We start from the raw sequence: 22,998 nt of genomic DNA, 5'->3' as shown, positions 1-22,998 counted from the left end.
AAGTAAGTCTTGAAAGTTAAGGAATTTGAACCATGAAGAAATAATATACTTAGAGGTATTAAGATTATTGAACCATGAAGAAATAATATACTTAAAGGTATTGAGATTATTGAACTATGAATATGAAAATGTCATAAAGGAGAGGATTTTATGACACGATTTATGGATTTGATTGAGATATGTTGATGTAATTTGAGTATGGATTTTTTGTGAGATAATTAATGTTGAGATTAATTATGAGTCACAAGAGATATATGCAGAGGATGTTAGAGGGAAGATTATGGGTTGATTGGAGGAGAAATGTAAGCAAAGAAATATAGGGCTTGAGTGAAGTTTGGAAATAATATAAGGACATCTTTGTGTGTGAAGAAAGGATTAATGTTGCATTGTTTAAAAGATATATACTATTGTAAGTCATTGAAAGAAAGTTACATCGCCTTGGGGAGCGCATGTATTTGTTAAGTGAAGGAATGAAAATGTGTATTTGTGGAGTGGCTTATGAAGATTGATCAAGGTGATAATGAAAAGTAATTATCCTTTGAGTTGGAGTGATGATTGTTTGATCAAACGGAAGGAATTGAACTTCATTATTTTAGAGCTAGAGTTGAGGATGGGAAATATCAAGTATAAATACTCGAAAGAAGACATTTCAAAATTGGCGTTTATGACAAGATATGGACAGTTTGAGTTTTATTTTACCTTTTGGGTTAATGAATCATCTATACTTTCTGTGGACTTAAGGAATCAAGTGTTTTCATTGAAGATATTTTGGAAAATTTTAAGTATGTAAAGGAAAGAACGATCGGAACACTTGTGATAAAGTTATTAATATAGAGAGAGAAGTGAATGCATGCAAGTTTTTCCTAAGAGAGAGTTGTAAGAGAAAGGATGACCATTTTGGGAGATTTTGTGGCAAATTATAAAGGGAATCGTTGGTGTTGCAAGGATAGAAGTTGTGAATTATGGAGTATGTTATAAGTATGTTGATGTTTGAGGCTTTTAAGTTGGATAATGGTGGTGAAAAAGGCCTATGATGGATTTTCAAGGATTATTGACAAGTGAATGCATTAATGGAGAGTAATTGAAAGGTCTTGGGAGAGTAATAAGTGTGAAATAACTTTGTATGGAAACATGATTATTTGAATGAAGTTTAAAGTTTGAGATGGACTCTCGCACATAAGAATTTGAATATGTAATAAAGAGATGATTGGAATTGATAAAGGAGCATGGATGAACACTAAATATCGTCGAAAGGAAGCGTAGAATTGGATGATGCATTAGTAATATTCGACAAGTAAACGAGAAATAAGGATATTAACCTCTTCGAAAGTGTTGGAAAAGTTAAGTAAAGAAAATGTTGGGGCAACAAGAGTATGAGACCAACAATATTCGAGGAGATGAAGGAAAATCAAGTAGAGAATGTGAATTTGGTCGAATTCGTTAGAGAATAATTGATTTTAATATTCATGGAGATGAGCTTGAATATACTTTATAAGAGTAAGAGGTTAAAAGGAAATATAATGGAAGGAAAGTGAAATACACCAAGGAAAGGACAAGTTGTATTGATAGTTTAGAATGATTGTTTCATTTGAATTGTGGTGGATAATTTGTCTAAGCCTACGATGTTTAAAAACCAATGAAGGAGATTTGAAGGATTGAGCAACTTGCGAAGGCTTACATCAAATTTTTTGTGAGACTACATGGAGTTCCTAAGAATATTATTTCCGATAAAGATTCCAAGTTTCTTTCAAGATCCTGGAAGGTATACAGGAGAACTTTGGTAATACATTGAGGCAATTACAACATCAACCAATAGGTAAATGGACAAACGGAAAAGAATATTTGACATGGGAGGTTATGTAGAGAATATGTGTATTCAATTTCAGAAAGGATATAAATATAGCTTAGAGTAAAAACAAACACAAGATCACCATACAAGCTAGCATTGTCATGGCAAAATTTTGAGTTTTTGTATAGACAGAACCATGAAATTTCACTATGTCAAGGAACATAAGTGAGATAACCGTTTAAAGAACTAAAACATAAAGTGATGTAAGTGAAAAGTGTTCACGAATGGATTTGAGTGGTGCTAGTTAAACAAGGGACAAATGTTATTGAAAGTGTAACTTATGAAACAAAGGATGAATTTTGGTTAGAAAGAAAATATGAGCAAAAGTATATAGAAATATATGAGTTTGCATAGATTTGGTAAAGTGATGAATAACTTGGCATATTATTGGACCTTGGAAAGGTATAAGGCATTTTTTATAAGTCATTGTGAAAGAACATTGAGTAAAAGTATGAGTTGCAAAAGAAACTATTGAGTTTAACCAATTTGATCATGAGAAACCTAGACAAAATCAAGGTTTTGAATAGTAAAGTTCTTATTACTTTTACTAAAGGATTAATAAAATATAGTGTAAATTGAAATTAATTATTTTTTTAGAATGATGAGTAAGGATTGATAATATTATTGGTACTAGTGACAAGAAATGAATATAAAGAAGCATTATGATTTTACCAAGGATGGAGTAAGAAAGAGATGAACAACATAATTCTAAAGTTGAGTTAAGTGGAGTTACGGGGGCGTAACTCGTTTTCTTTAAGGGGGATAGAGTGCGGTAGAATTACAGACTTTTTCCTTAATTTTGGTATTTTAAAGAGCTTTTTCCACTAGTAGAAAAACTCCTATTTGTAACTGGCGAAATGGACTTTTAGTAACTAGCATTGTTGGTTGCTATTGCCACCGTTACAACTAGTGAAAATTATTCGTAACTGGCTAATGTTAGTTACTAATAATGTACTTCTCGTAACTGGCTTAACTTAACGCCAGTTACAAATAGTCTATTTTCCAAGTTAGAAAGCACACTATTCGTAACTAGCGTTAAGTTACGCCGGTTACAAATAAGGTTTTATTTGTAACTAGCATAACCTAATGCCAGTTACGAATAGTATTTTTATTTTAAAAAAAAAAATCTATTAGTAACTAGCATTAGATTACGCCAGTTACTAATAAATATATATATTTTTTTATAAATATTTGATTCAAACAACCCATCGTCAAATGGGTTAAAACCTGTTTCAATCTATTACAATTCAACCAACAAAACACGTACTCCAAATTATTCCACATAACTTGAATTCACCCACAACCTACAATACAATCAAACACTCAAAATAAACTATAATTTCCACAAAACAATTAAAACTTGAATAAACAAATTATTAATTATAATTTAGAAATGTAATAACAATAACCAGTAGGCTTAATAAAAGTAGATATATAGAAATGTGTTGTATTCTTTTACTAAGCTAAATGCGATTAAGCATAACATCGATCAATAAGATAACTAGTCTTTCAACAAATAATTAAGTCTAAAAAACTTAGCCAATTGATGTTTCGAATCTCATCCAGTTCTACATCGTTGTAGGCCGTAGGTCTTGCCAAATACTCCTGCAAATAATATATCATAAAAAGCACTTGATTAATTAGATAAATGCAAAATAACTTTCCATTACATATGACTAGTCTATTTAATTAGGAATGTTGTGTAATACTAACATCTTCATTATTTGGGACAACTCTGAATTTCGAGTGTTCAGAGGTAATTGAACAATAGAATCAAACTTACGCAGTCAATCACATAGAGTACATGGTTCCTACATTTCAATAAACTTGTTTGTGTTGTTCACATAATTAAAATAAAAAAAATTAAGAAATTAAAAAGTTTATCATTTCAATATGATTGTGATGACAAGATGTAAAATATGACATAATGTAATAAAGAAATATGCAAATCTACACGATATACTTAAGTTTTCTTTGGCCTTCTCCAACTAAGTTTTTTTTTTATCTTCCCAAGCCATTCTAGAAATATACTTGTAGCTGACTTTGAAATAGTGAAATTTGCAAAATAAGATTAAATAATAGATATATGCATGCTACAAGAGTGCAAAAAATTATGCTATAATTGCAACCATTAAATCAAATTATCATTTTAGCATATTTGTCAATTTAATACACAACTTAGTAAGAGAGGTAAATTGCTAACACATTCAACAGATAACAGGTTATAAAATTATGTTGAGCAAGAAACTCACAAAAGGCTCTATTTGTATGTGAGGATTTTTTAGCAGACTACGCATAAGACGCATCAAAGAAAACAACAGATTAAAATCTCCTAGACCACAAGTAAACTAGCATAATAGCAGTCAATGTTAGCTGACACTTTATGATGAGATATTCCAACACAACCTTTTTTCCAGAACTTAGAGAACTTTCAGATAGTACCTCATCGGCTATGAAAAATGTAAAGTAGGGGACTAAGGGATAAAGCCCAACATCAGTTGCCAAACTGACTAATGCTTCTTTGAAAAGAATGGTTTCAAAACCTCTAAAGTCCACATCCTTATCCTTAATGTAGAATCAATAAACTGGTTGGGACAAAGAAAGAGAGTAGAATCAATAGAAAGGGGTAGGTCTACACAATGTCATAACTAGAAATTACTCTAACATAAACTGGTCAAATCCAAATAAAGAAGACTAGTAAAGGATAATAGCAGAAACAACAGCATATAAGCAGACATATTCTGACAACTCATTAGATATTATAACATCTATGTGAAAATCTCAAAGATTAATATATGCAGATGTATGACCATGTTTTTTTTTGTTTTTGATCTAAATGCAAGTGAAATCTAGTAGTATGCTCAGATGTTGGATAGGATATCCATATGGCATCCTATCCGTTCATCTCTTTTCCCATCCTTGCATTGCCCCATTCCTTACAGCTGCCTCCTCTTAATACGCCCCCTCCCTGCCCTCCTTTTTGCACCTGCCGCCCTCCCTACATCTACCCCCTACCTATACTGCCCTGCCCTCCTCCCTGCACCTTCCCCCTCCCTACATCTATCCCCTAGTTGCACTGCCCTGCCCTCCTCCCTGCACCTGCCCCTGTCCCTACATCTACCCCCTCCCTACATAGTAATTTTCCCCTTCATTCTCACCACGACATTAAGAAAAAAAAATAGAAAATATATAAAGAAAATTAAATTGCAAACATAAGAATATTGATTGTACTTACATCGTTATGATGAATCTTCCCTTCTTAAAATCATTATTATTCGAGGAACCCCTTGATTCAATAAAATTTAGAAGTTGACTGATGTGAATTTCTTCTCCCAAACTGCATTAAATTGCTCTTGCAATTTTTCTATCCACGTCATTCCTAACGGCTTATACATGGAACAAAAATATACAAACTAAGTTTAGAGAGACTGAGAGAAAGAGAGAAGGAGGGGGGACTTGGCAAGAAAGAACTAGTATATAATATCTACATAATATTGGCATACTAAGCTTGACACCCATTTATTACTAGCTAAAATGCTCAAGTTTTGAAAAGGGAACCTAAGAATCGAGATGTGCACCAAAAAGTAGGGTATCATCTTCTCATCACGAATTTGAAAAAAGCACCAATCAAAGTTCTTGTTTTTTATTATCAAAGACTTTACAGGGAGTAGATTTTTTTAGGCTCCAAAACATTATCCTACATCATATTCTAACTTCAAAATCATAGAAAATATGACTTCACTCTTGTTAGAGCTATGTATTTAGGAAGGATAATTTATCATGCTGATACTATTAAAAGCATTTTTACAAAGTAAAATACTACCATGATTTAACATTTTATTTTTAATTTAGGCGTCCAAAAAAGAAACTATGACTAATAAAATCAAAGATATGTACAGGTAAATTATAGAAGCAAAGGATCATGATTTCTACAACTATAAATTGCAACATTGCAAAATTCACTATTATAATAAAGATTTAAACTAAACAAGAATGTTCTCAGAAAAAAAAAAAAATCCATTACTAGTAGGTGGAAACAAAAATATTAACAATTAGAACCTGTGGAATTGAGAAGTAGGTAGAAACAAATGTATATAGTATACTAGTAGATGACATGTGAAACAAGAATGTTATCAGAAAAATAAAATAAAAAATCCAACACTAATTATCTGACAGACGAGTTTTATTTGATGCTAAAGCTAAACTCAACAATTGAATAACTATTGCTTAAATGTGAAACAACAATGTTAAATGTGTGCTACCACATACAAATTGTTATCGGGGAAAACTCTACACTACAAGAAAAGCTATTTTTTGCAATGACCATAGTCGTTGCAGAAAATAAGATTTTGTTGCTATAGTCATATTTTGCAACGACTTTTGTCGTTGCGGGTAAGGCTGTAGTCAAAGCTTTCGCGACAACTTTTGTTGTTGCAAAAAATGTCTTTTTTTACAACGACTTTTACTGTTGCAAAAATTGTGTTGTTGCTAAAAATTTTCCTTTCAAAAATATATAAGTAGTTATTCGTAACAACAAAGTCGTTGCAAAAAATATCAATATGACAACGACAAAGTCGTTGCAGTAAATATCAGTATGACAACGACTAAGTCGTTGTAGTAAATACCAATATGGCAACGATGAAGTTGTTGCAATAAATGAATTCATGACAACAACAAAGGTCATTGTGCTATATATATATATATACATTGTAGCAGGTACAAAAAATTTCACAGCCGATCCTTTAGTAGCATTTCCAAAATACGTACCAGTACTAGCTAGTAATTCATGATATTCTAAAGATTCCAAAAAACTACATCCCAAACATTCAAAAATAAGCAAAAAATCGATGTGGCGACCTTCAACTTCTCCAAAAAGCAACTGAAGTCCATTATACAAGGCCCCATTTTTTCAAACTGTATAAATACAGTAGGTTAAAACCAAATACTTAAATTAAAATGCAAAAAGAAAATTCTAACGGTATATTCTGCATTAATTTATTTGCTATTTTAAAATTACATTCTACTACATTATGTTTACAACTGTAAGAAATCTTTTAACTATACATTCTTCATTAATTTAATTGCTATTTTAACAAATTCAAATCATTTTTTTTATAAAAAATACAAACTTAACGTTTTATATATGTCGTTATATTAATACATTAAATCCCATCAAACCTTTGATAGTTCTCTTAACTAATTAAATAAATGTAAATTTTTAATTATCCTAGGTCAAATTTAAAAATCACCCCTTCTAATTTTTCAGATTTTCTGATCCTTAGTCCCCTATTACATATCATTTATGCTATCATCCCCACAAATCACAACTGATTCTAAAAACTCAAATCACCAGCAACACAAACAATATATAATCAACTATTCTCACATACACTAGTTTGGGGAGTAGATGAGAATATTTACCATAAAAAATGAATGATCGAAGTAGAGTACGTAGCATAAAATTATCTTCTTAATTCATAGTCATCTATTTTAAATAAATAAGGGAAAAGAATCATTCAATAGATGAAAATGCATTATTACGTGGTTTAGTTATTAGATACCTTGATTAGCAAGTTGTTGCAAGAGTTCTTGCTTAAAAGCCTCCATTGCTTATTGTTGTTGAGCTTTAATTTGTGTTCTTCCAACTCTTGTTGCTGCCTTCATTGACTTTCTTCCAACTCTTTTATCTTTTCTTTTTGTTCTTGTATTTTCTGTTGTTGTTTTTCCACTACCCTTTGTTGCTCCAATTGTTGTTTTCCTTTGGAGTAATTGCATATAACAGTGCCTTTTCCACGAATGTAGCCTGACCTATGCCCTAAAACTTGAATCAATATCTCCTCTTGTGTCATTGAATCTCCAACATTAGCAACAACATCTTTTAGCTTATCTTACAATATAAAAAGTATAAAATTACATAAAAGTCAATTTAAACTAGAATTACAAAAAAGTATATAAACCTGTTAGAAAAACTTCATTACATACATGGATTTCTTTTTAACGTTTTCCATCTGCCCATACTAATTCTCCTCGATTATTATAATGTGTGTGCTGAATAAGCCAAATCACATCTGTTGTAGGCTTCACATTGTCATTTTCAGTTGTTTGACATATTGCAGTAACAAGTATTTAGTAAGATACATTACAATCAAATGCATATAACTTGTTTAATTCAGCTAACTTAGGCAGCCTTACCAGTATATCCTCCACTTCAACAAAAGATAAATTTCCAGTGGTTTGTATTCATCGGTTGGTAGACAATCGATTCTTGGAGTTTCTTTCACTTACAAGCTGCATGCATGAGTAATTATATATAACCAAATGGGTAATTAAGTACTCTTTCCATGCATTAGACAATGACTTATATATAAATTACTACCTTAAATTCTGGTGATGCATAGTGTTCAACACAAGCTTTCCATTGGTTTAGGGGAAAATCAGGTGGAGGATTTTTTAAGCGTTCCTCATCGGTCTTTCCACATTTTGGGCTCTTATAATAGTAGTGGAGTCGACATTTCCACAACCTATACAAACGTTGCATGGTATCTACAACGAAAGCATACATCTTCAAGTAGCGTATGGAGTCAATTTCAAATTTTTGCTATAAGGCCAAAGTAATATCATTGATATTTATAAGTTGCATCATTTCATAGGACTTTCAAAAGAAGCACTAAAAATAGCTACCTAAACGAAATAATAATTAACAAAATTAATGATTGATATATAGAAGAAAAAATGTAAAAGATATTACCTGGATCTCTTTCCACATACTTTCACCTGCAACTGAAAATGCTTCCTGCTAGTTCTTTACATTTAGTGGAGCTTTTGTTCTTAATACACGGCCATACTCGTTCACTAAGTGTCTAGCATTTTCTCCGATTGCTCGGTCAATTTCATCAGGAATTTGAATGGTGAGTTTTGAACCTTTCTCTTTTATTTTCATATCCACCACATAACTCTTATACATTCCTCTATTACCTCTTCCCCTCATCGTACTTGTAGCTGCTTGTGATATTTTAAAAGTGAATAAATATTTAAGGTATAATTATTAAGAATATTTCATTGTTTTTAATCCCACAAGTTTAAAACTTACCTTGTTATAAGTATATGTACGCACATTTAGTTAATAACCTAACACAAAGGAGTAAGTAAGATTTTACAAATTCAAAACATTTTGTTCATACCAATTGAAGTAATAAAACCTTGAGATTCATGATCATCTGTTTCATCATTTTTAACATTTTGTGAATCGTCTTGATGTCATTGAAGAATATTCTGATTCATAGTGGGAGTAACTATTTCATTATCAAGCCTAGTATATGTTCCTGCTCGTTGTCTGTCCAGATCTGAAATTTTGCAATTAATATAGGTTATAGTGAAGGTTAAAAAAGAAATCTAATGTGAACTTTATCAAACCACAAATGTACTAAATTTGTAATAAGGTCATTTTCAAATCATCTTACTTCTGCAAACTATTTCAATAACATCTCTATCATAACCATTTTGAAAGTTATTTGCAGCAAAACACTTTGTCGGCATTCCTTTATCAACAAACACATGAACGTTAGTTTGTAAATTCATTTTGTGTATAATAAAATGAAAGAAAGTTAGGCTACAAATTAAATTATTATCGTTACCTTTTTCAACTGTACGTGTACCACCTTGCACTATGTGACGCTGGTAGATTCGCGTTGCTTGACTAACATTTTGAAGTCGTCCAAGAGGAATCGTACGGTTACCTGGTTTCTTTCCACCTCCTCTTGCAGCCTTCTTTAATTTGCAGGCAACAAATTCTTTAAACTCCTAGTAACAAGTAAACAAATCATTGTATATAGGTAATAGAATGAATAAGCCCATGATTATTATTAACAACAATTTATAAGATATAATACTAATATAATAATACATTCAACTAGAAACTTTGGCATAAACTTATACTCACAAATTCAATTTTAACGATAAAAACAAAACACATTAAAGACAAAATGTAACACATAATATATTCATATCATCAGCCATTAATTAATCAAGTGTCAGAATCAAACTCTTCTTCCTCACTTAAATCTTCATACTCTTCAATTTCACCGTCATTAATGAAGTCGCAATCTCCCTTATACTCCTCGATAACCTTTTTGACCATTTCTACAACCTTCGCTTCTCGCTCAACCACATATACATTTTTAGCTAGAGAATTTACAGAGAAATCATCTAGATTATGATTCAAACATTGCTCTTCCACCACCTCCACTTCCTGATATGCATCTACATCAAAAACTTGTGTAACTGGTTCATTATCTGGCATATTGTATGGATCTCTAGGTGGTGCTTTAATAACAAATTGCCAATCATTATTTAATAGATCTTTAACATAAAACACTTGCTCAACTTGTGATTCTAGAACGAAAACTTCATTTGTTTTTAATAATCGCTTCTTGTTTACACTTGTGAATCCATATTCATCGACCTTATACCCCTCCTGCCATGGTGTCCAACATCGAACCAGTTGCATTTAAAAACATATACATGATTTCCTCCGGGATACCGCATTTCAATAATGTCCCCCAAAACACCATAGTATTCTTTATTAGATGTTTCATCACCTTGAACCATAATCCCACAGTTTTATGTTTTTCTATTTTCAGAACGATAAGGGTACGAAATCGAAAACCATTAACAATGTAACCTGTATATCTCCTAACAACTCTTGAAGGACCACAAACTAAGTTATACAAATCCTCGTCAACACATCCTTTTTCATGTATCTTCCATACCTATCAATATTAAGATTTCAAGACATTCATAAGTATTTAAATATACAAAAAAAAAAAAAAAATTGATAGAATAAAATTGATGCAACCAAATGACGTACATGCTCAAATATCCATTTTGGAAATTGTTCTTTATGCCTTCGTTCTATATTTCTTAGACATTCTTTTTCCAACTCCAACTTATGCTCCCTGAAAAGTTTAATATAAGCAGAGTGTAACATATCAAAATTTAATTTTTAAATGTAATAATTGAGCAAATAAGTAAATAAAAGGAATATACAAACATATGAACTTACTTCACAAACTCATCAAGCTCCTCACAATTATGAATAATATAAGAATGAATTTCATCAAATTCTTCAAAACTAAGATGCAGTGTCACACCCTGTCCAAATAGCACGTCCAAGTGGTCTAGATATCTCAAGATTTGAATCTAGAGAAATGTCGTCATCCTTGTCCTCATCATCATCGTTCCTTGCTTTTCGATTGAATTTGGTGTCAATGTCGTTCATGTATCTTGAGCAAAATTTTAAGCACTCGTCTGCAAGATAACCTTCAGCAATGGAACCTTCTGGATATGCCCTGTTGTAAATATATGCTTTTAAGGTGTGAAGATACCTGATAATCAAAATTCATGTAAGAATTTTTTTTTTAAAAAGTATTCAGAAATTAATTATGGTAAATCAGCAGGCATACCTTTCTACTGGATACATCCACCGATATCGAACTGGTCCTGCAATCTTAGCCTCACCCGCCAAATGTATAACTAAATGCACCATCACATCGAAAAAAGCAAGAGGGAATACTATCTCTAACTTGCATAATGTGTATGGAATCTGTTTTTCAAGAGTTTCCAAATCACTAATAGCTACGCTTTTTGAACTTAAGCTCCTGAAAAACGAACTTAATTCAACCAGAGGTTCATACACATGTTTTGGCAAGAAACCTCGTAGGACAAGGGGTAGCAGCTACTCAATAAACACATAATGATAGTGGCTTTTCATACATGAAATCTTTTTCCCATTGTCTTTGACACATCGAGAAATATTTGACAAATATCCATCTGGTGATTTCAGTTCAGAAAACATGTTACAAATGGCAGCCTTAGCACTTGAGGTTAGAGTGTAGTTTGCAACTGAAACTCGAACTTTGTCTCCATCTAGCATGGGGTGTAGCTCGCTCCTTATTTTCATCTTCATCAAATCTATTTGAGCCTTAGTAGTATCTTTGTTTTTATCCTTTATGTTCATTAAGGTACCTAATATGTTATCTGAGACATTTTTCTCGATGTTCATAACATCCAAGTTGTGGCGGATTTTTAATTTTCTCTAATAAGTCAAGTCAAAGAAAATGCTTTTTTTATGCCACCCATACAAGCTGTTAGAGGCATCCCTTTTTCTCTTGTTAGAAGAAAATTTTCCAAACTTGTCTTGTGTAAATCTACTACAATGTTCCAATACATCATCCCCACTCAAAGGAATAGGTGCACACCCTTTTTCTTTTGTATTATCAAAGGATGCTGCATCTTTTCTCCACTTATGATTAAGTGGCAGCCAACGACAATTTCTTAAATAACCACCCTTATGCAATAATTTTTTACGTTTAGTTTCCTTATGGCAACATGGGAAAGCAAAATTTCCTTTAGTTGACCAACCAGGTAAATCTCTATATGCAGGGAAGTCGTTTATAGTCCATAAAATAACAGCATGCAATTTGAAATTTTCTTTTGAATAAGCATTATATGTTTCAATTCCACCCTCCTAAAGCTCCTTCAATTCTTCAATTAGTGGCCGGAGGTATATATCAATATTCCTTCCAAGACTCATGGGTCCAGGAATGAGTAATGTGAGCATGAATGAATATGGTTTCATGCACATCCAAGGTGGCAAATTGTATAGAATAAGGACCACAGGCCATATACTATGATGTGAATTGTCAAAAGGTTAAAATCCATCACAAGCTAGTCCAAGCCTCACATTCCTTGGATTTGCTGAAAATTCCTTACAATCATTATCAAATGATTTCCATGCAAATGAATCAGCACGATGACTCATCACTCCATCATTCACCCTATCCTCTTTGTGCCATCGCATGTCTTTAGCTTTTTTCCTTGACATATACAACCTTTGCAGCCTAGATTTCAGTGGAAAATATCGTAAAACCTTATGAGGCACCTTTACACCCTTGGTAGATACTTTATCTACCATTTTCCATCTCGACAAACCACAACTGGGGCACTTACCTAAATTTTTATACTCCTTCCAATAGAGTATACAATCATTTTTGCAAGCATTGATCTTTATGTAATCAAGACCTAAGTCTCTAATGAGCTTCTTTGCATCATAATAAGAAGTTGGAAGTGTGGTGGTTCCCCAAGCTTGACATTGTAACTTAAGTAAACTATCAAAAGAGTTATCACTCCAATTGTTGAGAACTTTCAAATGGAGTAACTTCACAATGTATGTCAGCTTAGACATTGTATTACCATCCAAAGTCAATGGCTCTTGATATTCTTTTAAGAGTCGGTAATACTTTCGCGCATCTTCATTAGGCTCTTTAGGCATCTGCTCATTATTATTCAGGATCTGCTCAAATTCTGCTGGATTCACTCTAGCAAACCCACAAGCATCTTGTAACATTTTATATCCACTATCATCATCATCATCAAACTCATTATCATTTTCCTCAACACACTCTGATGACTCTCCATGAAATTCCCAAGTGGTGTATTTCTCATACATTCCCCACTTAAGCAAGTCTAATCTTACATCACATTTTTTTGTACAAAATATATTGCGACAGTTATTACATGGACACCAAATAGTGGTAATTTCTTTATCGTCTTCTCTAACATTTGAAAAGGTAAAATCTAGAAATGCATTAACACCTTTTATGTAATCAAAGGACGAATGATTTCTTACTTTCACCATGAATTATTCAAAGCCATCCCTAATTTGAAAAATTATTTGTATTAATAAAGCATTGAACCAACAGGAAAATTTTGAAATAAAAATTCAATTCAATGTGTTTGCAAGCAATCCAACAGTAGATTTTTTTTATAGACCTTGAGTGAATAATGTCAAATTAAATGCTTAAAGAAAATCTTTTATAACAAAGCCTTTAGATATCATTATTAACTAGTATTTAACCTTCTTTTGGCTAAACTATAAGAATAAAGATATTGTGTATATTTTTAATGTTTTAGAATGCAAGTCAACTATTGCCTTATTTTTTATATATCTAGGGGTAAAAGTCATCAATTGTCTGTTTTATACTATAGTGAGTGGACATAAATTGGCTTTTTATTCTACTTATATAATGTGGTATTAAGCTAGCTAGCTAAACTTACAATATTTTATAGTAGTAGGTATATGTTGGGCCCGTATTGTAATACGACCCATAACATTTAGGGCACTAATCCAAGAAGCAAATACTCAGCAAAAACGAGAAAAACGACCTGATTGGAATAAACAAGGAAAGCAGCATCAAGGATATCAATCAAAAAGATACTTGCCAAAGATACACCTACAGAACAGGGAAGAAGATAAATCAAGAAGATCTTCCTCATTTTGAATATATTTCGAATATCTTTGTAAACCCTAGAGTTCCCTAGGTATAAATAAGCATAATTAGACATTTTGAGCATTCATGTACACACATATACTCTAAATATAGTAGAATTACTCTTCATTTATCTACGGAGCTTCATCCTTACTGAAGAAGGAGGCAAGTCCTTATTCAGTATTGTGTCTCTAAACTTACTCTTTTCATAGTGAAGTTCATTTTGTCTATTTATTGTTATTTCATTGCTTATCTATTGCTTTATTATTGCTTTATTGGTATTTTATATGCTTTTGGTAGTATGATTGTTATTACCCCTCAAACCTAGCAGATTCTCATATGTCTTTGTTGAGATTTGCCTAAACAATTTGGCGCCCACCGTGGGGCTGATAATCAATTAACCTACCAATTCGCCAAAAAAAAAAAAAAAATCAATACAGACACCATGTCTGGGCACCAAGTACCCTTTACCATAGCCGAAATCAATGAGGGAATGAACGCATTCCGTCAAACCTTAGACCAACAAAAAAGCCAAATTGAAACATTGTTGGCCCAAAAAGTCCAAACTGAAGCCAAGCTTACCAGTCTCACCAAGCAAAATGAAGCCCTCCGTAGCCAAATACAGTCAGTCGCTTCCAAAACCATTAATACCAAAAAAAACACTGAAAGTATAGCCATGCAGCTTGATATGTCAGGTGTCTTTCATACCCCTAACGGGGAAAAAGGATCTAACACTAGGGAAACAACCCTAGATCTGGACTCTTTGAATGCAGGAACCCCTAAGCAGAATGGTCAAGAAGGATCTGAGGAGGGAAAGATAGAGAAGATAGTCAAAGAGTACCTCAAAGCAATCGAAGCCAAGATCGCCAAGATCCCTAGAATGCCAAAGCCCATGGAGGAAGAAGCATCAGATGGCTATATAGAGTCTCCTTTCTAAGAAGAGATCGCCATGGTAGAAGTGCCAAAGAGGTTCAGCACACCCAGCATGGCCATGTACGATGGAACAACAGACCCTGATGAGCATGTATCCCTTTACAAGCAGAAGATGATGACCAGCTCAATCCCTAGAGACATCAGGGAGGCCATCATGTGCAAAGGCTTTGGAGCCACATTATCAGGTCCAGCCTTAACTTGGTTCATTAATTTAGATAATGGGACAATTCGATCTTTTGCAGGAATGGTAAACCTATTCAAGGTCCAGTTCGCCAGCAGCAGGAAAATAGAAAAACAGTCATCGGATTTATACCGTGTTGTGCAAAGACACGGTGAATCCTTGAGGGATTATCTTAATAGGTTCAACAGGGAAAAGATTGGAATACACAAGTGCGATGCTCCTACAACCATTGAAGCGTTCAGGAGAGGATTGCTAGATCACAGTGAGCTCTACAAGGAATTAACCAAATACCAATGCACAACCTTTGAAGATGTACAAGCTAAGGCAATGGCTCAAGTCAGATTCGAAGAAGATGCATATGCAAGAAAGACTCCAGAGCTCAGAAAGGATGAAGATCGCCCGTCAAGAAGGAAGAACAACTTCCCCAGGAGAGATCATCGATTCAAGCCGTATCAGCGTTCCCGCTTTGATGAAGGATCAGTCAATGCTGTCGAAGGAGAGTTTTCTGATTGGAGAGAAGATCCTGAGCTCCCACCCAAGTTGCACGAGTATTGCTTCAATGTCAATCCTGCAGGAGTAATAAGGACCTTAAACAAGATGGGAGATACTGTTCAATGGCCTAGAAGGAGTGATAGGCCTGGGGAGAAGAAGGATCCATCCAGATGGTGTGATTTCCATTCAGATATTGGTCACACTACTGACGAATGCGTCGCGCTCAGAACAGAAGTTGCATACTTGTTAAAGAAGGGCTACCTCAAAGAACTCTTGTCAGATAGATCTAAAGCTTCAGGGAAGGATAGAGAGTCCAAACAAGGAGGTCCTCCACCCCCACCTCCAATTGTCAAAACCATCTGTTTCATATCAGGAGGATCAGAAGTATGCGGTCTAACATATTCAGCAGCGAAGCGGCACGCAAAGGAAAGCAACAAAGAGCAACCAGACAAGAGGGAGAAATCAAAGATAGACATCCCTATCATGTTTGAAGAAAGCGACGCAGTAGAAGGTCATCATGACGGCCTAGTGATCTCACTCCCAGTTGGAAACTGCATGATTAAGCGAATCCTAGTTGATAATGGAAGTTCTGCAAATATCATCATGTTAGACACCCTGAAGCACATGAACATAGATGAGAAGAATATCGTCAACAAATCAAAAATGCTAGTAGGATTCAGTGGGGAAACCAAGAAGACAAGTGGAGAGATTACATTGGCAACGTATGCAAAAGGGATCAACCTGCAAGTCAAATTCTTAGTAATCGACACCCTATCCTCATACAATATGATTCTGGGAAGACCCTGGATACACGAAATGAAAGCCATCCCTTCTACGTACCATCAGGTCATTAAGTTTCCTACTAGACGGGGAATTCAAGAAATCAGGGGAGATCCTAGGGAAGCCAAAGAATGTTACAAGATAGCACTGAAAGAAACATCTGCAGAAAAAAGTTCAGCATAGAAATCAGAGGATCAGCTGGGCCAAGAGAAGTTGAGTATATCAGAAGAGCAAGAAGCTACTGAAGTCCAGCTGAACCCCCTACATCCAGATCAGAAAGTCAGAATAGGATCAGAGCTGAAAGCGGAACTCAGACAACAAATTTACGACTTTTTGGAAGAAGAGAAAGATGTGTTTGCTTGGACCCACGAAGACATGAAAGGCATTCCCCCAGAGGTTATCACCCACAAGTTAAACATAGACCCAATGCATACACCAGTGAAGCAAAAAAGAAGAAAATTCGCGCCAGAAAGAAACAAGATCATCAACGAAGACATTCAAAACCTATTGAAGACAGGAAAAATCAGAGAAGTAAAGTACCCAGAATGGCTTGCCAACGTGGTGGTAGTGAGAAAGAAGAATGGGAAATGGCGGATCTGCATAGACTTCACAGACATCAACAAGGCTTGCCCAAAAGACCCATTCCCTTTACCTCATATCGATGCCATGGTGGACGCCACAGCAGGGCACGAACTGCTATCCTTTATGGACGCCTACAGTGGCTACAACCAGATCCTCATGCACAAGGATGATCAAGAGAAGACAGCCTTCATTACCAGTCAGGGAATATACTGCTACAAGGTGATGCCTTTCGGATTGAAGAACGCAGGGGCAACGTACCAAAGGTTGGTAAACAAGATGTTTGAAGAACAAATTGGAAACACGATGGAAGTCTACATAGACGATATGGTAGTTAAATCCAAGAAGGCAGAAGATCATGTCAGAGACCTTAGAGAAGCATTCGTCATCCTGAAGCAATACGGCATGAAGCTGAATCCCACAAAGTGTACGTTTGGAGTACAATCAGGAAAGTTCTTGGGATACATGGTTACACAAAGAGGAATAGAAGCCATTCTGGAACAGGTCAAAGCTATCCTAGATCTAGAGCGACCGAAATCCAAGAAGGATGTACAGAGTTTAACAGGGAAAATCGCGGCATTAAACAGGTTCATTTCAAAGTCTTCAGAAAAGAACAGAGCCTTCTACGAGGTACTAAAAAAGAACAAGGAGTTTAAATGGGAACAAGAACACGATAAAGCATTCCAGAAGCTGAAAGAATACCTAGCCAACCCGTTGATTCTCTCCAAACCCAAAGAAGGAGAACCACTCCAGCTGTACCTTGCAGTATCTGAAGGGACGGTCAGCGCAGTTCTCACAAGAGAAGAAGAAAAGGAACAATTTCCAATCTACTACGTCAGCAAGAACCTGCTCAGTGCGGAAACAAGATATGCATCGCTGGAGAAAATCATTTTAGCCTTGTACACTGCTTCAGTAAAGTTACGTCCATACTTCGAGAGTCATCCCATACAAGTACAGACCAACTACCCCATCAGAGCTATCATGAGAAAACCAGAAATGTCAGGAAGGATGGAGAAATGGGCCCTACATCTAAGCAGGTACGACATACAGTACGAACCCAGGACGGCGGTCAAATCTCAAGCCTTGGCAGACTTCGTGGCAGACTTCAGCCCTACCCTTGAGGAAGAAGCACAAAAGGAAGTACTAGCCCTACAAGAACCAAAAGCTGCACAAAAATGGACACTCCATACAGATGGTGCATCAAACATACGAGGAGTAGGCTTAGGAGTAGTACTGACGTCACCCCAAGGAGAGAAGATAGCACAGGCAATAAGGTGCAACTTCGAGGCTACCAATAATGAAGCTGAATACGAAGCACTGATTACAAGGCTAACCGTTGCAAGAGATATGAAGATACAACACCTGGAAGTAATTTCTGATTCTGTACTCATGGTAAACCAAGTCAATGGGCAGTATGCAGCGAAAGACACCAGAATGATTGCCTACCTAGAAGTCACAAAGAAGCTCATCAAGGAATTCAAGGAGTTCAAGATAGAACAAGTACCCCGAAACCTGAACACCGAAGCAGACGCATTGGCAAATTTGGGGTCAAACATCAATCCAGAAGAATTTGGGGCAATCCCAATAGTACATGTACTCTCACCAGCCATAGAGAAGGAATCAACCATGAGTGTCTACGAAATTCAAACAGGCCCTACAGAAGAAGAAGAAAACAGTTGGATAACACCTCTGAAAGAATACCTCCTGGGCAACACGAAACCAACAGGGAAAGTAACAGCTCAAGCTTTCGCACAGAAAGCCTCCAAGTACCGCCTAATCAGCAATGTACTCTTCAAGAAATCTGCAGCAGGACCTTTCTTAAGATGCCTGGAAAGAAAAGAAGCTCAGCAAGTCTTACAATCCCTACACAGTGGAGAATGCGGAAATCACTCCGGAGGAAGAAATTTAGCCAACAGGGCACTTAGAATGGGATACTACTGGCCCAGTATGAGGAAGGATGCAGTTGAGTTCGCCAAGAAGTGCTTAGCATGCCAAAAACATGCGCCCTTGACACACAAGCCATTAGAGGAGTTACACCCAACATTGACACCGTGGCCATTTATGAAGTGGGGAATGGATATAGTAAAGCTACCACCGTCATCAGGACAAAGAGTGTACTTCTTAGCAATGACAGACTACTTTTCCAAATGGATTGAAGCAGAAGCGTACAAGGAGATCAAGGATAAGCACGTCATTTCATTTATAAAAAGGAACATTCTAAGTAGATTCGGGGTACCAGCAAAGATCATTACAGACAATGGGTCCCAATTCATCAGCAACAAAACCACCAAGTTCTGTAAGGAATGGAACATCTCCCTTATCACGTCTACACCAAGATATCCACAAGCAAATGGACAAGCAGAATCAAGCAACAAAGTCCTTATAGGCAACGTGAAGAAAAGGCTGGAAGGAGCCAAAGGAAAATGGGCAGACGAACTACCCAACATATTGTGGGCAGACAGGACAACTCCTAAAGGCGCTACAGGTCATACCCCTTTCTCACTGGTGTACGGATGCGAAGCAGTAATCCCAACCGAGGTAGAAGTGCCTACAACAAGGTATGGGCTAATGACAAAAGAAAGAAATCAAGCAGAACTAATTCACAATTTAGACACAGTTGAGGAACTAAGGGACGATGCCCAAATGAGAATGGCAGCATACCAACAGGAAGTAGCAAGATCCTTCAACAAGAACGTTAGAGTTAAAGTCTTCAAGCTAGGAGATTGGGTCCTCAGAAAGGTATACGAAAACACCAGGGAAGTCAATGCAGGAAAGCTAGCACCCAACTGGGAAGGACCCTATGAGATCACCAAGGTAGTAGATAATGGAGCATACAGACTCAGGAATGCAGAAGGAAAAGAAGTGCAGCGAAGCTGGAACGCAGCACATTTAAAGTTATATCATATCTGAAGAAAGGTACGCAATTGTTATTTCTATTTTGTCTTTTAATTTACAAAAAAGAAAACACAAAAAAACAGGAAGACAAGCAAAAATACAAAAAAAAAACAGAAAAGAGGAAAACACAAAAATCTCCAACAGCCAAAATCAGCAAGAAAGGTACTCATCTATCTCTATCTTTTGTCAATTTACTTTATGATCATTACGAGTACTGACTTTGGCATCGGAGGGCCGTTGGGGAAACCCACGGCCACCCCTCACCTTCTTCTGTTTTGCAAGGAACACGACTGACATTCCTGAGCAAGAATGCAACAAGTCCCTTCACTACAGAACAAAGACAAGGCATTCCTGAAAAGAACAGACCTACTACCCTTACAAAACATACAAACACATGTAAGTAACATCATTACTGTAATACAACTGTAATACAACTGTAATACAACTGTAATACATTCGTGATACAACTGCATTCACAGCACACTATACAGAAAAGACAATCACACAGCAAGAAAGATAGAAATACTTAGTTGCATTGCAACAAAATTAAACAAAGCATCCAGCTACAGAAGTGTAGCACAAAATAAAAACAAATTATCCAAACTGCACTAAGGCAGTAAATAGAAACAACATTCAAAGTTGTACATTTTTCAACAGGTGACACAGCACCAACTAAACTAATTCTCTCCCATGTTGTCAGCAGGAGCTACTTCTTCAGCAACAGGCTTTATCACCTCTGGGGCATCCTTAATTTCTTCATTGCGAGGAGAATTCACTTCCTCATCAGCAAAGCTCAACAGTAGGGAACCAAGAGCAGCAGTCCCTTCAGGAAACGCTTTCTCAAAAGAAGCCTTATCACCATCATAGTCCCAAGCCTCATGCTTTCCTTGCTGGAACTCCTCCATCATCTCAAGACGTGCCTTCCCATAGTAGTACGTAGCAGCATCAATGACCTTGTTAGCAGCCTCCTTCAGGGTACCCTTTAGCCCGTCCCGCTCAGAAATGCAGTCCCGGTGCTTAGTCCGTTCAGCCTTCAAAGCCTCAGTAGCAGCCTTGTACTTGTCAGAAAGAGCATCACGCTCCTTCTTCATAGCCTCATACACACGAGAAAACTCTGACACCTTACCTAAAACACCAAGGCAGGACTGAAGGCTCTGCACAGCAAAGATGAAGTGTCAGAAGCATATTTCAATAAGGTCGATTTTATTTAAAAAAAAAAATTTTTAGAGTATACTATACCTGGAAAGACTGTACGGCCGCCTCTTGTGAAAGGTCAGCAAAAGTCATCGAAGACTGGCGATCCTTGAAGGAAGGAAACAACAGGGTATCTACATGCGGAGCAAGAGAGTCAAAAGAAAACTCAGCAGCGTCAACATCAATGGGCATCTCCAACTTCCTCTTGAGACTGGCACGAGACGGAGGCGGAGGAGGGACACCCTTGGGAGCAACCATCTTGATGGGAACAGCCTCAGAAGTCTGGGGGGACGAACGAGACTTAAGACGACCCAAGATGGAAGATGAGCTAAGAAGATCATGAGACCTTAGTGACCTTGATGTGTCTGCAAGGAACATAGCTGGCTCAAAAAATAATACAACTAGGATCACAGCAAGTATATACAGCAAGGACGCTAATAACAAACAAATAGATTAACAATTGTATACAAGTATATTCAACAAAGAAACAACCAATTCAAAATTAAAAACCCACAAACTAAACAAGCAAACCGACACCAACCACACATTCACAAAAGTATAAGTGCAACAAAACATCGAAACTCACAAGAGAGAAAGAAAGCAAACCTTGAGACATGGTTGGGGCAACTTTCTGTTCAGAATCAGATTCGTCCAAGGACTTAATTTGAATAACTGCTTCAGGTTGTGTCAACTTGATGAAAGACCTCTCGTCTGCACTCAACTCGTACAACTTGTCTATCAAGGATGGAGACTGAGAGCGCTGCTTCAATTTACTCACTGCAACCAATAAGCAAATAAGCCCAAATCAACAAAGAAGGAAAGAAGAACATAAAAGAATAAGAAAACAGAATACCTTCAGCCTCAACAGTGTCAATCAAAAAATCACAATCATCACCCAACGAATCAATCCTCACAAAGAAGAACTTGTGATACCACTTCTTGTCAAACGCCTTCTCCAAGTCAGTCACCAAAGGACCAACACCATCCTTCAGGCGAAGACCAACCCGACCTTTACCACTGGTCCTAATAGTATAAGGGTAACACAAATCCCTCACATCAAGTTCTATACCCAATTTCATACTCAGCAAATCCAGAATTCTCAATACCCTCCAAGTCTGGGGCAACAATTGACAAGGCGAAACCCTAACTCTAGAAAGAAATTGGCGAACAAGAGCAGAAAAAGGAAACGTATGCCCAATTACAAAAGGGTACTCAAAGAAACACACCCAAACAGGGGCAGTCCAGTCGGCCCTTTCCATAGCTGATGGAATTTTCACCACAACCCCATCAGGAAAACGCGCAATTGCAGCAATACTCTGAACTTCCTCCTTCGTAATGGTGGAGGGATAGGTATCCTTGACAGGAAAGATGTTCTGCGCCACCAAGTTCGGCTTTTTCACACCCTCATCCACCCCAGCAAACACCACTCTCACATGATCATCCATCGCAAAAACAAGAGAAAAATACAAAGTGTAAAATAGAGCAAACAAAGAGGAGAGAGAAAATACCTGATGAAATTGAAATTGGGGCAAAGCAATTGAAGTGATTAGACAATAGCCTGCACGCCCAATAAATACCAAAGACGGAAATAAACCGCCCTTCACAGTTATCAAGGAAGTTGCCTTAAAACCGCCACCACTTTCCATTTTGCTAACCGTTGGAACAATTTCTGAAATTCAAAATATTTTCTAGAGCTTTCTTTAGGTAATTTTCACTTCCAAATACTTGGAATTAAAAATTAGGGGCAATTGTTGGGCCCGTATTGTAAT

General features: G+C 36.1%; 2 protein-coding genes across 2 annotated transcripts; one reads left to right on the top strand and one right to left on the bottom strand.

The window, feature by feature from the left end:
- Positions 1–12,557: 12,557 nt before the first annotated feature.
- Positions 12,558–13,544, bottom strand: LOC145565081 (uncharacterized). The gene has a single exon (XM_081625183.1). It carries the CDS (start codon positions 13,542–13,544, stop codon positions 12,558–12,560), a length of 987 nt encoding a protein of 328 aa, XP_081481309.1.
- A 1,808-nt stretch (positions 13,545–15,352) lies between these two features.
- LOC145565080 (uncharacterized) lies at positions 15,353–16,744 on the top strand. Its single transcript, XM_081625182.1, has one exon. It carries the CDS (start codon positions 15,353–15,355, stop codon positions 16,742–16,744), a length of 1,392 nt encoding a protein of 463 aa, XP_081481308.1.
- The last annotated feature ends 6,254 nt before the right edge of the window (positions 16,745–22,998 follow it).

This window comes from Chenopodium album, chromosome 10, assembly GCF_948465745.1.
Source record: "Chenopodium album chromosome 10, dcCheAlbu1.1, whole genome shotgun sequence".
In the NCBI taxonomy this organism is placed as follows: domain Eukaryota; kingdom Viridiplantae; phylum Streptophyta; class Magnoliopsida; order Caryophyllales; family Amaranthaceae; genus Chenopodium; species Chenopodium album.
The sequence above is the reverse complement of the archived record's forward strand: the minus strand, read 5'-3'. Positions and strand labels throughout refer to the sequence as shown.

Bases quoted from the DNA above. Each gene is read 5' to 3' on its own strand.
- LOC145565081 (XM_081625183.1), bottom strand. From the start codon at position 13,544: ATGGTGAAAGTAAGAAATCATTCGTCCTTTGATTACATAAAAGGTGTT.
- LOC145565080 (XM_081625182.1), top strand. From the start codon at position 15,353: ATGGTAAACCTATTCAAGGTCCAGTTCGCCAGCAGCAGGAAAATAGAA.